The 17,240-nt window shown below is 37.3% G+C and overlaps 1 protein-coding gene across 1 annotated transcript; it reads left to right on the top strand.

The window, feature by feature from the left end:
* Positions 1-2,525: 2,525 nt before the first annotated feature.
* LOC122640559 (pentatricopeptide repeat-containing protein At1g30610, chloroplastic-like) lies at positions 2,526-15,174 on the top strand. The gene is made up of 5 exons (XM_043833783.1): positions 2,526-4,185; positions 12,850-13,041; positions 14,102-14,183; positions 14,636-14,827; positions 15,019-15,174. Exons 1-5 carry the CDS (start codon positions 2,819-2,821, stop codon positions 15,148-15,150), a joined length of 1,965 nt encoding a protein of 654 aa, XP_043689718.1. The 5' UTR covers positions 2,526-2,818; the 3' UTR covers positions 15,151-15,174.
* The last annotated feature ends 2,066 nt before the right edge of the window (positions 15,175-17,240 follow it).

Raw genomic sequence — 17,240 nt, 5'->3', positions numbered from 1 at the left:
CCTTATACATTACGCTATGCCTCTGTATATATAGTGTGGGAAAATGATTACCAATACGCCAGTTTGTAGATTCTTGTACACGCCCTCTCCATCCTCTTGCGGACCCACACTCTCTCTCCTCATTGATGTAGAAAATGAAATCTATAACAATGTAGGAGAGAATTGGAAATCACAAACAAGAATCACACAAAAGAAAGATTTACGTGGTTTGACAAATTTGCCTACATCCACAGTGAGATAAGATCTGTTTCACTATCAATGGAGAATAATAGGATTACAGCCGCTTGTCCTCACAATTCTCTCAAATTGATTACAGAGAAAGAAGTGTAGCTACAAATTTATAGCGACACCATATATAGGTAATTTACCAAATGCCCATATAGCCCTAAAAATGGCCTCAGGCCCTATGGCCTCTTAACGGCCCTCAGAATCGGCCCAGTTATGCAAGCGATGGAATACAAGAGAACTATCCATAACAATTGAAACCCCTTCTGCCGGACAATTTAGTTTCCCACCCCTTCATTGGTAGGAACTATACTTTGGCATCGTAGCAATCCTTCTCCCATATAGCTTATATGGAAGTAGTTAAAATGTCTCCCATATAGCTTATATGGAAGTAGTTAAAATGAAGGCCCTCTTATAACCAATATCAATCTTATAGCCAAGTAGGGGTGGACATGGCTGGATTTTGGGCTGGCCTAGGTAAGCCCAGACCTAGCCTGCTACAATTTTGCTTAGGCTTAGATTGGCCAAAGGTAGTGAATTTGAACCCAGTTGAGCTAAAGTCATACGCCTTGGGCCATGTTTTTCATTTTTGTTTTTCTTTCCTTTCCATAGGCAAAGAGTATGTGCGACTGAAACAAGTGCTCCATATTATGTTTTGTAGTTCAATTTATGGCTTAGATATTTAACTTTTTCAAAATTTAATAAACAAGATTAAAACAATGCACTTGATTTAAAGTGAGGTTTGTTTAACATATAGAATCAAAGTAACACTTTTCAAGCTTTCTTAAAACCTATTTTGAGAATCTACTTCAGTTTTATCGATAGTGATTTGCTTTCTCTGTTTATGATGTTGTTAGGGTTATGAATAGCTACAAACTCCCTACATTTGATGAGTTCCAGGCTAGATTTGATAAGTCATTTATGGCAATACTAAAGGATGAGATGTATGGTCTTGTGAAATCTTTCAATAACTCAAGAACAAAGGTTTCCTCTAATAAACTCCACAAACATAGCTTTAGTCCCCAAAATAAAAATATGAAGCAAATCACTGATTATAGACCAACAAGTTTTCACCTTTTCAGTTTGCTTTTGCGTTTAATAAAAAAAAACCTTTTGTGGTAGGATGACAAATTAATGTTAAAACATTTATCATCAAACAGATTTTGGAACATACCAAAACCCTAAGAAGGGTTTGAGATCCATCCTCTATGGGCGGAGGGAAACTTTGTCCTTTTATATATATATGTTCATCAAGGATTGCTAGAGGTACTTGGAAAGAAGAAATATGATATAAAATGAAGATAGAAAAAATTATACTCATCTAAGATCATAAAAGACTGTCCCCTTATTGTACAATGTCAAGAATACCCTTGTACTATTCCCCAATACCCTATTTTCCTACTTTTTAACATACATTAAAATTAGGTTAAAAATATCGATATAATCAACTATCTAGTAGCATAATGTTCTTTTTGAAGAAGAACGCTTTGTGGAAAATATATTTTGGATTGTCTGCACTAAAATATTCCCTCCTATTTGGAAAAAGTGTTGATCAGAGAAGACTAAAAGAGGTGGGTGTGGTGTACCTTTTGGTAGATGATGGCTGTAGACATGAAATCAATTCATGGCTTCACTATTCTACCATGTGGTAGTTTAGATTTCAGATGAGGTTGAAAGTTTGTGGATGGTTAGAAAACCTACTTGTCTATTTTCTTTGTCAAATTTCAAAACAATTTCAATTTTTGGAAGGATGAAACAAAAAATTGAAAAATCTATCAAAAAATTGAGAACTACAAATGAATGCGACACACAAATGATTACAAATAGAAGATAAAATAATTGAATTTAAAATTGACCAATTAGGCCATTTTCTAAATATCTAACGGGAAGATTTACTATATCATTATATCACTTAGCAAAACAGGGTGTACCCAACCAAAAATTCACTCTCAGGTTGTCAAATATTTGTTTTAAACAAAGTTTTCCTCCATCTGTACAAGATGGATCACCTTGTATGTTCTAAAATACCCTCCTGATACTCATTATCACTCTCTTACACCCTTTGGATTCCATTCATCGTGGGTGAAGGGAAACTCGTTTTTGTTTTTTTTTTATTTTTTTTTTGGGTGAATCTTATTGGTTTATTGATAAATTTTGTTTAAGCCTCTCTCTTCGCTCTTTTTGATAAAATGGAAAAAATCCTTATAAGCCTGTGTTGTTCACCCTTTCTCCATCCATTGTCCATATTTCATACTGAGCCTGTCTGGTTCTTCTGCAGCTCGACCTCGCAATTTGACGAGTGAGAAGACACGCTGTAAGTTCCAAAATCCCTTTGGCCAAAATCAGAGAGAGCAGTTTTAGGGCTCCTTGGAAGAGTCATAACACGGTGTTGATAGCTATTCATTTCATGGTCTCTTGCAGAGTTCAAGCCTGTATATATTTCCTTGTCTTTAACAATTTCAATCTATTTATTTCGTTGGGTTTAAACCAGCGAACTTGTGAAGGACAGATATGGAGTTGCTACTAGATTAGTTCGGTTTTAGCGTCAATTTTTATTGGACTATGATGCTAGTTCGGTGCGTAGAGTGATGTGATGGAGACAATCATGGCGAATGAGCGAATAGGTATCTCTAGTTTGAGTCGAAATGGATTTCCATGGTGGAAATGTTTCCGGAATTGTTCTTCCTTACATGGGTTTACAATTTCTGTGAAACCCATGTTCGGTGTCCCTCTCAAAACAAAGGAGGTGAGCTACATTTGGAGTTCCAGTTTAAAATCATCCAATTGCAGAACAACTGAAGCTTTATTGAAGGGAGAGTCAAAGGATTCAGTTAATAGGGGTTTTCTTGAGAAGGAATTGACGTTTAAGCCGACATTTGATGATTATTTGAAGGCTATGGAGTCAGTTCGGACTGTTAAGGAGAAGTACTCAATTAAAGATGCCAACGAGGATTATTCAAAGAACGGTTGCAGAGGAAAAGATCTTCAGAAAACACCCGTTTTGGATGGAAATGAAGAAAAGTTAAAATTACGTGGGTCTGAGGTGCATTCACATCCATCAGAAACTGCCAATTCAGTGAAAGGGGACGAGTTATCTGAGAGGATTATTCAATGCTCCGGTAGTGAAGGTCTGGGAAGAGGTAAATCAGGTTACAGAAAAAGAGGTAATAGAGGATTAAATAACCATAGTAAGTTGGATGAGGTGGAAATGGAAGATGCAGCTAAAACCCATCCTTTAAGCCGAGATAAATTGGATGATGGAGCCATTGATGTTAATTCAAAAGTTGGAAGGGCATTGGATGGGAATAAGAGGAATTTGGGGAAAATTAGTGGAAGATGGATGAGAAATCAGGCTATTAGTATAGAGCATAAGTTTGGAGAGTTTGGACTCAATCAAACAGTAACTAACAAAGGGAAATCTGATGCTGTTAAACAGTTAAGTGGTAATGCAGTTCTCGGGCACCAAGAACTTGGCCTGAATGAAGGTTCCATAAAAGTGCAAAAGAAACAGCTGAACCAAAATAGTAAGAGTAACTCTGAGAATGTACGCAATGAGGTTGTGAGTGAGGAGTTATTCTCTAGAAGTAAGGTTCAAAGTAAGTTGGAGCACTCTGAGCCTGGTAACATTACACTGGAAGAGATGAGGCCTACTGCAAACCAACTGCCATTTAATTTGAATGGCAATGCCTTTGAAACCGAAACACTCGGTCCTGGAAGCACCGTAACACATCAAAGCCCGGAAAGGTACCAAATTCGAGCTGGGGACACTGGATATAAATTTTCAAGGAAAAATTTTAAGCTGACAAGTGGAAGTAAGTCTTCGTCTCATATAGTTGACGATAATGATTTGGAGCTTGAAAGAGCTGCCTTCAAGTCTTTTGAGGTTTTCACTGATGTCAAGGGCAGGCCACGAGTATTGCGGATGGAAATGGAGGAGAGAATCCAGAAGCTAGCGAAGTGGTAAGCAAGATATACCTTTTCAGCATAAGATGTTAAATGTCTTCTACCTTCCCCCAAATCCAACCCAACCCTTATTCTTTTCTTTTTTGGGGCAGGGGGTGTTCCTCATCTATCACCATTAAGTAATTGTTGATTATCCCTGTTCTGAAGTCTGTGAGACTTGTACCTGGGATTGAATCCCAACTCCATCTATAACAATCCAACAACTATCCACTGATACTCTTACCTATCAAGGGGAAACAAAATGTTATTTTTATATGAATAAGTACCTTGTTAAGAGAGAATATGATAAGAAATAAACATAGAAACCCTTGAAGTGAACCACAATCACTGAAGCGCAAAAAGAAAACAAATTTAGCTGGATTTAAACAATGGTGTCATATATGGTCTGTGCATACAAAGCATTCAGTGCTCCCCTATTATTGGATTTTCTGCAATTCTAATATCTCTCTCTTGATTTACTCATCTGTATTCTAGATTTTGAAATATCTGAGTATAGTCTAGCTGTTGAAATACTGGATGGTTATGTCTATCTCTTTGTCTTAATTTTTCCTCTTTCTGGATCAGCCTTGCATTAGATATAGATCATTGAGTAAGAATATACCCCCTTGCAATCTTGGTAATCTTCAGGTTAACTATTATTGAAGTGGAAAACAAGAAGCACATAGTTGGCTACTTTTACCCTTGTTGAATCAGATACGACTTCTCATTTGGCATAGATCTTCTAGAATACTACATCCTCTGACAAAGAAGATTCTCACTGTTGATCAGTTAAACCAGGGAAGGAATAGTGCTCTTTTATATAGAAAAGAATTGTGACTTTCTAGAGTTCATTGGGCAACCTTAAGGATTCATTCGGGATCATTGATGAGTGCTTGCTGTGTTTGGACTGGCATAAATTGTTTGGATGTTTGATTGTATGTTCAATTGGAGAATATTAAAGGAGTGAAACAATTAGAGCCTTGGGAATTAAAAAGAGTTTATTGACTTGGTAATAGACAATATCCTTGATATTGACCCATATCTATCCGTTTGAACAGAGTTCAAAGGTATCAAACATTCCGTAAGCTCTCTCTGGAACTTTGACCATTTGATATCGATGTCGCTTCTAGAAATCAAGAGTTGAAAGTGATCTATGTAGTCTTGTTTCAGAATGGTGTTCAAAAAATGCTAGGTCTAGTTTTTTATCTCTTCTGTAGGTGAAGATTAGCAAAAAAATCTTGATATCATGGTTCTTATTGTCATAACTTAGTTTGGTTATGATGCAATATGATTAGGCATAATTTATAAGCCCATAAAGTGGGGGATAATGTTAGTAAACGGGTGTGGTTAAGTTGAGTGTTTGAGTTAGATTAAGATACTTAATAGCTAGTAGATTTCAGTCCAATGGGCTGAAATTGACCTTTGGGTAGTTATATTATAGGTTGGGCCTTTTATTTTCTTGGTTTCATTGTAATGGGCCAAATTCATAAGCCCATAAAGTGGGGATAAAGTTAGTACACAGGAGTGGTTTAAGTTGTGTGTTTGAATTAGATTAAGATACTTACTTAATAGCTAGACAGAGTTCTGTTTTGAGTTTATTTACTATAGTGAGTGTATTAGAGTGATTAAGAGTACTTTTTTTTGAGTCAATTTAGAAATTTTAGGTCTTTATATATGTTATAAATTCCCCATGGAAAGATACAGAGAGGGCAAGAAGGATCTCCATATGGTCTTTATGGACCTAGAAAAAGCCTACGACAGAGTCCCTAGAGAGTTAATCTGGCATATACTAGAGAAGAGAAGGTTGTCATGTAAATATGTGGCCTAATTAAAGATATTTATGAGTGTGCGGTGACTAGCGTACGATTTGGGGGTGGGGGTCTAGGTAGTGAACTCCCAATTACAATGGAGTTACATCAATGATCAACCTTAAGACCTTATTTGTTTGCGCTTGTCATAGATGACTTAACCAGAGGCATACAAGATGAAGTTCCTCGGTGTATGCTTTTTTGCCGATGATATTGTTTTGGTGGATGAGACAAAAGCAATGATTAACGCTAAGTTGGAGGTATGGAGATCAATCTTGGAATCAAAAGGTCTTAAAATAAGTAGAACAAAGACAGAATATATGGTGTGGAACTTTTGCTGCACTAGGACAGTTAATGAGGTGGTGAATATTGATGAGAAGGAGATTCCACAAAGTGATTATTTTAGATATCTACTCTCAGTAGTAAATAAAGATGGTGATATAGAGGATTATGTTGCCCAAAGGATTAAAATAGGATGGATGAAGTGGAGAGGTGCGTCCGGAGTGCTGTGTGATCGGCGTATCCGTCTAAACTTATAGAGAAATCTTATGGGACTGTCATACGATCGGCTTGATGTATGATGCGGAATGTTGGGCAGTTAAAAAGTATCATATATATAAACTAAGTGTAACGGCGATGAGGATGGTGAGATGGGTGTGTGGCAAGACTAGGAAGGATAAAGTAAGGAATGGCCATATTAGAGCTGAGTTAGGAGTAGCTTCGATTCATGATAAGCTATGTGAGAGTCGTTTGAGGTGGCATGACCATGTTCAGTGAAGGCCTTGGGATGCTCCAGTACAGAGGAGTGATTTGATTCAGATTGAAGGTACTAAAAGAGCAAGGGGCATGCCTTGATGTATGGTGCGGAATGTTGGGCAGTTAAAAAGTATCATAAATATAAACTAAGTGTAACGGCGATGAGGATGGTGAGATGGGTGTGTGGTAAGACTAGGAAGGATAAAGTAAGGAATGGCCATATTACAGCTGAGTTGGGAGTAGCTTCGATTCATGATAAGCTATGTGAGAGTCGTTTGAGGTGGCATGACCATGTTCAGCGAAGTCCTTGGGATGCTCCAGTACAGAGGAGTGATTTGATTCAGATTGAAGGTACTAAAAGAGCAAGGGGCATGCCTAAATTAATCATAGGAGAAGTGGTGAGGAAAGACATACATAGCTTAGGCCGTGTACCACGTATGACTTCGAATAGAATTGATTGGAGAGCAAGGATCCATGTGGCTGACCCGGCGACATGGCTCCAGTACAGAGGAGTGATTTGATTCAGATTGAAGGTACTAAAAGAGCAAGGGGCATGCCTAAATTAACCATAGGAGAAGTGGTGAGGAAAGACATACATAGCTTAGGCCTTGTACCACGTATGACTTCGAATAGAATTGATTGGAGAGCAAGGATCCATGTGGCTGACCCGGCGACCCCATTTGGTTGGGATAAGGCAATGTTGTTGTTGTATACAGTCCCTATCAATTATAAATGGTTTGAGTATAGAATATGAGTTTTTTTAGGAATTTTGGTGCTGTTGAGAAGTGCATATGGGATTGGTATCCCAAACCTGATTTCTTCTCATCTCTTTTGTTCTCTTCTTCCTCCCAAGAATATTGATCTCATCTCTTTTCCCTCCCCTTTTGTCGATCTGCTTTCTTCCCTTAACAACACAATTGTTTCCTTTATCTTAGATTTGATTACAGTTTGATCATTGAGCCTGCTTGCATGTGAGATCCATAATCTGGATTTTCAAACTGCATTAGTTATGCTTGGAATTGTGCTATAAAAAATCTAGTGGTTTGTGGAGAATCCCCCATATCACGATGAAGAACCCCTGTTAACTTCTTTCTTATGATTGATTGAGGATGGAACAAATTCTTTAGCTACAAATGAAGCTTATGAGGAGACTTTGTGATGCAGTTAAATTGTAATGGAACTTTTAAACAATGCTGACTAACTGGAATGGTAGTCTGATCTACCCAAGCAACTTTGTATTGTTGTGGATGTGGCTCCGGCTTTAGGCCCAATCATGAAATGGTGGCCTGAGAAACCACATTTCATACAACTGCCGCTGTCTATAATAATCTTACAATTCTTATCTCCACACTTAGTGTAAGTATGGAAGATATTGGTTCTTCGTTAGTCATCCTCAGACTTTGGTTTCATAAACATTCATCTCACAATATTCAGTGGGGTGTCACTTCTCCCAAGTTCTTGGGCTTCTTCATCAATAGCCCATTCTTCAGGCTCGTGTACACACTCATTCTTAACATGTTCCGACTCTTCCTCACTTTCAAGGTTACAGGTTGGGGGTTGGGCATTGATAGGCATAATGCCCAGTGCCATTGCACAGATAACACATAACTTTGCTGCCTTTAGAACCCTCCATAGCAGATCCTTCCCCTTTTGAATCTTTAGTTGTGAACTGGAAAGAACTGTTTCCTCTAGATGCAACGGGGACATATTTATATACCCATCCACCATCAGAGAATTTTTTTGAAAAAAAAAACTCTGCTGATTGAGATCCGCATTTCCTTGTGAATGGTTGCCTAACGTACTGTTCTAATTCCAATTCCAATTGGAAGGCCTGTTCAACTAAATCCACTATGTGTGGAATCATTTCCTTTCTCTCAGGCTTAGACCAATATGAAATTTAGAAAGAGTCACTTTGTATTCTTCATTCACATCACAACTGACCATTTACTCATCAAACTTACTCTTATACTCAACAACAGACATTCTGCCCTGCTGATGAGTAATCATCTAGTCCAAAATTCGATCTCTATATGATACTGGGTTGTATATTTCTTTCAACTTTGCTTTCATTGCTGCCCAATATTCTATGGGTTCATATCACAACCTTTGAATGTGAGTAGGGCTGTAAAAGGATAACCGAAAATCCGAATTCGATCCGCATCCGTATTTGTTTAGGGACATCCGTATTCATTTAGAGATATCCGGAAAAAAATCTGAATACTCCGATAAAATCCGTCCAGAAAAATTCCGGATACTTAATAATAAAAAACTAAGTAAATAATGATCTTGAGGGGTTTTTGAAGATTCAACAGGTACTAGAATATGAGGAAAAGAGAATGAGGAAAAGAGAATCATGATCTAAGAGATATGGACTGACAGTGAATTGTATCCGCTAGGAGGAGGAAGGTCCGGGTGCACACAAGACAGAGATGTAAACGGATGGTCGAAAATCCGAAGTCGATCTGCATCTGAATCCGGTTAGAGTTATCTGTATTCGGCCAGGGAATATATGGATCCGAGCCGAATCTGATCTGTTTACAGGCCTTTATGTGACACTCCATATCCAATACAGCTTGGCTTACCAAATAAGTTTCATTTTGGCAAATCTTATGCGGCGAGCGTTTGACATATCATACCACTCAAAAAAGTGGTACATGTCTGCAAGACAATCCAAGAAGCCTTTTGGATCAAGTCTTCCATCGTATGTGGGAGTTTCAATCTTCATTTTTTATGTTATGTCACCAGCCCTATCTAGCCATTGCATGTTAGCTGTCCTATCCGGCACTTCCCATCCATCTTCGTTCTCATCATAAAGATGGCGTGGACCTCTTGGTGGGTAGGGAAACCTATGTCGTCTATAGGGCTCTCTACGCGCAAATTGACATTGCTGGTCATTAGGTACTTCACTCCTCTGAGTTCCATCCCGTCTTTCAGCATCCACTTCCTGAATGTCATCTTCCCTATCTCTAGGAAGTTAGGAACATGTTCCCTGGGCTGCCTTGTAACCTCAAGAGCTCTCACATGCATGTCTTGGGTCTCAAACTGGTTTTCTGACATTTATGCGACTCAACTGTTCGGCCAAAATATTTAAATTCATTGTTCCAATTTGGGAGTGCAATTGTACTGTGTTCCACTATGGGTTGATACATCAAATGGGAAAGTTTAGGACACAAAGGGCTGGAACCGTGCTTTGGTACCAAATTTGGTACAGGACAGGTTTGGGAAATCTAATACAAGTCTAAGGATTAAGTGACTTTGGGTTTGGGCTGGTTTACTAACACAAAATTCATGTGCAGAAAATCAGATCTAATAACATCCTTAAATGATGAAAATTTTCAAATACAAGTGCAGAAAATTCATTCTTGGATTCATAGAAATTTAATAAAGGATATATGGTAGGTCAGTACCTTCCTTTGCTATCCTGCGAGTTGGAGTATTGTGATCAAGTGCTAAGACACTACCAAACTTCAAATAATGTGTCCTCAGTGCTTCCTTGCTGTTAATTGATGAATTTCCTTAGTGTTTGATGCTATGATTTAAGCCAAAAGTTGGAAAATTGGGACTAGGAGAAAAGGATTTGGGGAGAGGGAGAGGGTGGTAGCCTATGAGAGAAGAATTAGGCAAGAGAAAGGGGGCTTGGCTTCACACCAACTTGGATTCACTCCAAGGTTTGCAGGGAATCACTCATGCCAGGTCTATTGATGTGGATTAGAACCATCCAAGTTTTCATGGGAAAGGCCTAGGCCCAAGCTTAGTCCATGTGTGGGGTTTGGTGCATAACTGGAGTGCTATTTATTGTAAGTTTGGTAGTTGTGTGTATGTTATTTTTATTGAGTGTTTGGTGGAAGTTAGATACATGTTTGGTTAGTGTGTTAGTATTGTTAATGTTGGGTTAGCCTATGAATACATGTATTTCCTTTAAGAAGAAAACAACAACAATGAAGAAAAGAAAGAGATGAAAGAATGGACTGAGGCGTTCAGTTTGCAAGGTGAGATACTTTGCATGGTTGGTGGGATGCTCAAGTCATATCCTTTTATTTGCTTTCCTATATAATATCAAAAGAAGGAACTAATTGTTTTCTGTTATGAAATAAATTATGTTTTTCTGTTTATTGTTTGTCCCTATACATTTTTTTATGGGTTTATCCCTATACATTCTATCCTTGTTGCAATTGATCTCCCGCTGGTTTATTTTACTGGTTCGAGATTGGTCGCCTTAAAATCTCACAAGTTCCAACATGTTTCATTGTCTTCCATCCCAAAATACAGTTTTAAAAAAAATAAAGATAAAAAGAGATACTGCCTAATAATTACTTTTCCAGCAGTAACTACTCGCTAGTAACAACTTCAGCAATGCTTCCTAGTAACTACCCCACTTAGCTTCACAACATTAGTGCATAACATTTTTGACACCAAATAAAATAAAACACAACAAAATAAAACAAACTATACATAAGTAAACATATATATGCATCCACACAAGTTAATAAGGAACATCTAGCCACAATGAAGTAATCTGTGGCTGTGTACGTCTGTGTCTCCTCCGATATGTCCTAAATCCTTGAGTGATGTCCTCATCAGTTCCCTTTTGAGTGATCAAATTTCATTATCTTATCAAGTGCAAAATCCTAGAGAAAACCTCTATATCTGTTGGTGCTACTGTTCCTTAAATATCATCAATGTAATTGAATCCTTCCTGGTCTTGTGCTAAGAACTATAATATATATGTATGCACAGATCAAGGGATCCATGCCTTTATAATGTTATCAATATTAGATATCTCATGTTAGCTCCTAACAATAGTTCACACACCCTGACCCTCCTCTTCTTCATAGTTTTCAAGGTGGCAAGGCGACCCAAGGCGGTGGAGGGGTGTCTAAGCACTTGTGCGACATGGTGCCCGCCTAGGTGCCCAAGTGTTATTTCTAACATTATTTAGTATGCTACAATATGTACCTTATATCATCAAAAACCAAAATTAAGCCACATCAAGTCATCAAAAATCAACATTAAGTTGCATCGAGTCATCAAAAATCAATATTAAGCTACATCAAGTCATAAAAAATCAACATAGAAATAGAGGACAACAGAATTGAAGAAGCAAGCTGTAGGAAATTTGAAACAATCAAAACATACATTTCGTTTATATGTTCTTGGAATTGGTCGTTTTCAGGCATACCTAGTCTCACATTTGGTTTATACTTCTTAGAAAATATGATCTTATCCAAAGTAATTAACCTGCTCTTGATTTAGAGAAATGTTTTTGTTCTATAAGAAATTTGATTGATCAAATGATTTTATTTTTACATGAGACATTTTGTATTAGGTAGAGCACAAAACCAGCTTCCCAACAAATCCAAGATTGCTTAAATCTGATTTATATTGAAGGAGTTATGTTCCAGTCAAACCTTATTTGGTGTACGTGAATGCTGTCAAAATCACTCTAAATGAAAATATTTTTTGAAATATCAAAACAAATGAATATTTTACCCCACTTCTGGTTTTTAGCAATGTTTTACTATATTAGGATTTATGGAATTTTAGATTTGAGAAAAACCCCAGCATTGCAAAGTTTAAAATTTTACCTACCGCCAAAATAGGAGTTTTTGTTCTTCAACTGGGGTTGACTTTTTATCCTTTTGGAATTTGATTTTTTTAACTATTTTTATTGGATTCAATTAGGGGGTATTTGATTAATTATGAATAATATCTTAAGTAAATGAAATCATTTACTTAAATGATATTTTGCATAAATAAGTGTCAGAACCTGGTTCGATACCAATTAAACCAGAAACCAGTGCAAGGCACCCTACAATAAGGCGTCAGCCACCTAGGCACCTAGAAATCCGACTGGATGCCAAAGCGTCACCCAGCGCCCTACAATAAGGCGGCAGCCTCCTGGACGCCTTGACAACTATGGTCTTCTTATATCCTTGGAATCAGATATCTCAACTCACTGTTTCATTTCTTTCTATATGTGGTAAATTCCTTTCTTTGCTGGTACCACGGTACTTTTATGGCATACTGGTATATTTTCATGTTTTTCAATGCAAACTGATATATCCATTTTGGGATTTAATCTAAGAAGCAGTTCACTTCAAGATTGTTTATTTAACAGGTTGAATGCTACAGACATGAATTTACCTGAATGGTTGTTCTCTAAGATGATGCGCAGTGCAAAAATCAGGTTCTCAGATCATTCCATTTTGAGGGTTATCCAGATATTGGGCTCATTAGGGAATTGGAGACGGGTGCTGCAAGTCATTGAGTGGCTCCAATCACGTGAGCGTTTCAAGTCTCACAAGATGAGGTAAGACTTTTGTAGGAAAATTGGTTGATTACATGTCTATATAGAATCAAATTCTGAAGGTAGATTTTAAGCCTAGTGATATTATTTTCACTTTTTAGACTGGTTTATAGCCTGTTAAATATTAACGAAACTTAATATGAAGCTGACTGACCCATAATATGTGTTTTGTTCGCCTCCTTTTTTCTGATAGTAAATGTTCTAGTGGCTGGAATTTTTTATTTTTATTTTTTTGAGAGGACGTGCTGTTTCAAGATTTCATCTCCTCTTCTCGTGAATTACCGGAGCTTTTGAACGGCATGGATGAGCATCACATGGACTGGTTTCCTGGGTTTATCCAAACTCGAGGTCGAGTTTTTTTAAAGCAAGGGAGAGTTGATGCAGGACATTTGGGGGCTGCTCCTACTAGCCCTAGCCCAGGCCCAATTAGATACTCCAAGGGATACCATCTCAGGCTCAAGCCCAAGCCCTACCAGCCCTGCATTTAGTTTATCTATGCTTTATTTTTTATTTTTAGAGTTATTTGGCAGTTATTGCTGTAGAAGTAGTTCTTAGGATTTAGGGGCCAGTTATTTCTGTAGAAGTAGTTGTTAGGGAGTTATTTTCTGCCTTTTATTTTTTATTTTGAGTTTTGAAAAGACTGTATTTTGAGAAGGAATGTGGAACAGAATGGAACAATGAAAGAATGAATTGAAGTGAGTTTGCGTGTGTGTGCACTCTTCTCTTCCCCCCCCCCCCCCCTCTGCAATTCTGATTTCTTTCTGGATTCTCTTTTCTCCTTTCCGGTCCTCCATTAGTTTGTCATTGTGAAGTCAGTGGGCCCATTACCTGTGGGATTAGGGATTAATGGATTATTAGACCCCTTCCTATTGCCAGCTTATGAGCCCCTTTTAGTTTTGTAGATTCCTTCTCTTGAGATTATATTTGTTTCCGTGATCTTAATAAAACTCTTTGCAGACTATTTGTTAATCACGAAGAAAATTCTAATTGAATTTTTTTTATTTGTATATTTTGATACATGACCATCCTTGGTATTTTATCTAAGTCCTTATCTGCATTGCAGATTTATTTACACCACAGCACTTGATGTACTTGGCAAAGCAAAGAGACCAGTGGAGGCACTCAATGTTTTTCATGCAATGCGGGTAAACCAGTCATTGCGTTTAGCTTGTAATTTGTAGTTTATGAAGAAAGACAATACATTTTCTGAAATTTCATTACCATGTTTCCAAAAACACTCTTTGGGAAAGCTTAGTTTATCATGTTTCCAAAAACACTCTATGGGAAAAGCTTAGTTTATCATATATCCTTATGTCATGGTTTATGTGCCATTTGATTAAACATTGTGTGCATTGGCTTGTTCCAATTTCCAAGCACCTTCTTTTTATGTTGCTTAACAACATGAGCTGAATGATCTACAAACATATTTTACTGCATATGAAATAGTTGATGTGCTCTTGTTTCAGATTTCATGAAGTCTCCATGTGAAATATACTTCTGTGTTTGTTAACAGTTATATCTTCATCTTATGACCTTAATAAATGAAAATAACATCATAGAAAAACCTGGACTAACTTGGTTTTTGGCATTTTTCCAGAACCAATTCTCCTCATATCCTGACCTTGCAGCTTATCATTGTATTGCCATCACCCTTGGACAAGCAGGTCACATGAAGGAACTCTTCGATGTGATTGATTGCATGCGGTCACATCCTGAAAAGAATTTCAAAACAGGGGTGCTTCAAAAGTGGGACCCACGTTTGGAACCTGATGACGTTGTCTACAATGCTGTATGCCTTACTTTTTATAACATTGTAGTCATGCATTTTGTTTGGATATCTTCTAGATATTGAAACGTCAAGATGGAATCCTACATTCCCCTGCATTTTAGCATGTTTAACTGTCACTATAAATCCAGGACTATAAATTCCTTATTACACTTTGTAGGAACATCTTTAAGTTGTATTCCTTATGCATGTAGGTATTAAATGGATGTGTTCGGCAGAAACAATGGGAGGGAGCATTTTGGGTGTTACAACAGTTGAAACAAGAGGGCCTGAAGCCTTCTAGCACAACATATGGCCTTGTCATGGAGGTATGGAATGAATTCTGAAGCTACTCTCTCACTACTCTTCCATGTGGCTTTCAAAATAGTCTATCAATCTCTTCTTTATTTGTTAGAATAATCTTTGTGGGGTGTGATGAGCATGAGAGTTATCAATTTAGCTTAGCTATTTTAAAACTTGAACTTCCTTTCAGCATCCTTGGATTCTTATAGGTTTATTTAAGTTTAGTGAGAAATTATGCTTGGGTTTATCATTATGATCCAGTTCAAAATATCAGTACCATTTTGTGTTTTTAGAGAAGAGCTTTGAAGTTCTAATTGTACCTCAAATTGGAATTGAAATCTTACTCATAGTTCAAGATTTGTTAGATTTCGACCGGAATCTGGTACATTTTGACTGCACAATTGTTTGACCATTTCGGTGGGCAAATGGCCATATTTTGGCCCGGAACCGTGTTTAAAGTATCGGTTTGTATTGTATCGGTATCGGCTGATACGTATCGGTATCGATATGATGCTGACCAATACTTCTCTTTATGAAAAAAAAATATAATGTATCGAGTGTATCGTATTATATCGGCCGATACGATACGATACACTCGATATGTATCGATACACTCAATACGATCGAAACAATGCATTAAATAGACATTAATACGTATCGATTTGTATCGATATGTATCAAGATGTATCGGCTGATATGGCTTGATACATATCGATACGCTCGATACAAAGTACTTAAAGTCTTAAACCCTCTGTTTACTCTAAAGTCGACATAGCAAGCCCAAAGGCGGAAAAAACACCCTAAACCCAGTTGTAAAACCTTGAAATCTTGCTTCCAAACTCAATTTTTCATACTTACCTACTTGGGGCTTCCATTCAACACTTGAAAACGAATCAAGGAGTGGAAAATATCATCTTTTGCACCACCAAGAAGCTGAAATCAAAGATTGAAGGGGGTTTCACAGGAAAAGATATGCTTTTTGAAAAAACTGGATCTTTTTACTCAAATCATGCTTTTTAGTTCTGTTTTTTTCTATAAATCCATGCATTTAGGTTAAACTAAGCTATTAGATGCATCACAGTTGAACATTTATAAGGATTTGAACTCAATTTCATGATTTTCAGCCATTTTATTGTTTATGCATGATAAAGTGACTCTATATTGCTTGTTTATATTGTTTTTTGTTCCAAAAGTTTATTTCCATGCGTTTTTTTGCACCGTTCGATTTGTATCTCCGATACGATATGATTTGATACCCAATACTGATACTTTAAACCTTGCCCAGAACTTTAGGCAGATTGGGATTTGCAGAGGAGTGGGACTTCTTATTGCAAGTTCTAAGCAGATTTGGGTTTGCAGAGGAGTGGATAGTTAATTGTGTTGAACATTGATCCATCAAAATTCCTGTTAATTGTGTTGAATATTGATCCATCAAAATTTCTGATTTGGTTTACCGCCATTGTATTCACTAGGGAAATTTCCGTAGTTTCTTTTCCCATACCGAGAGGCACTTAATCAAGGCGTTTATATTTCATGCGATCGTGGTGATCCAATGGTTGATGTCTACCAATAAGACTGATTCACACCATCAATCGTTGTGTAGGGATTATGCGTGAATAGGGGTGATCTTCAATAGGTTCCATTTTCCACACCCTAATGGGTGAACATCCAATAATGTGCGTTGTCGGACTATGATTGATCAGAATCCGGGGCCTCGGTAATATTAGTTTAATATTATTATTTGAAAGGAGTTTCAAAATTTTAGATTAATCATTGGTCCCGACACTCACGGTTTATTGTATAATGCCCTTGCTTTTTTGGTGGATTATTTCATTCTATACTTGAGAGCGTGTATTGTGGATGTTGGTAGTGCGGGGGTAAAGTGTAATGAAAATATCTACCACAGGGGGTTTCAGGTTACACCATTAGTAGGATCTTCCTTTTGTGCAATTAAGGATATCTTGATGGTCAGACTTTAGGATCACACCATGTTGTTCGATCTTGTCAATCTATTTGAATCTTCAGATTAGGGTTTTTTATTTAAGAAAAACCTTGCCCCATAATTTAGTTGCACACATTACTATTCACTTTGTTCCAAGTTTGAGAGGCAGAGAGAGATTGTCTTCTTCTTCCT

Source organism: Telopea speciosissima, chromosome 9, assembly GCF_018873765.1.
Source record: "Telopea speciosissima isolate NSW1024214 ecotype Mountain lineage chromosome 9, Tspe_v1, whole genome shotgun sequence".
Taxonomy (NCBI): Eukaryota; Viridiplantae; Streptophyta; class Magnoliopsida; order Proteales; family Proteaceae; genus Telopea; species Telopea speciosissima.
This window is presented reverse-complemented; position numbering and strand designations above follow the sequence as displayed.

What these genes read in the sequence shown, in the direction of transcription:
- LOC122640559 (XM_043833783.1), top strand. Translation starts at nt 2,819, where the DNA reads ATGGAGACAATCATGGCGAATGAGCGAATAGGTATCTCTAGTTTGAGT. An exon ending in ATCCAGAAGCTAGCGAAGTG is followed by an intron (nt 4,186 to 12,849) that starts GTAAGCAAGATA and finishes TTTATTTAACAG; the next exon opens with GTTGAATGCTACAGACATGA. An exon ending in TTCAAGTCTCACAAGATGAG is followed by an intron (nt 13,042 to 14,101) that starts GTAAGACTTTTG and finishes TCTGCATTGCAG; the next exon opens with ATTTATTTACACCACAGCAC.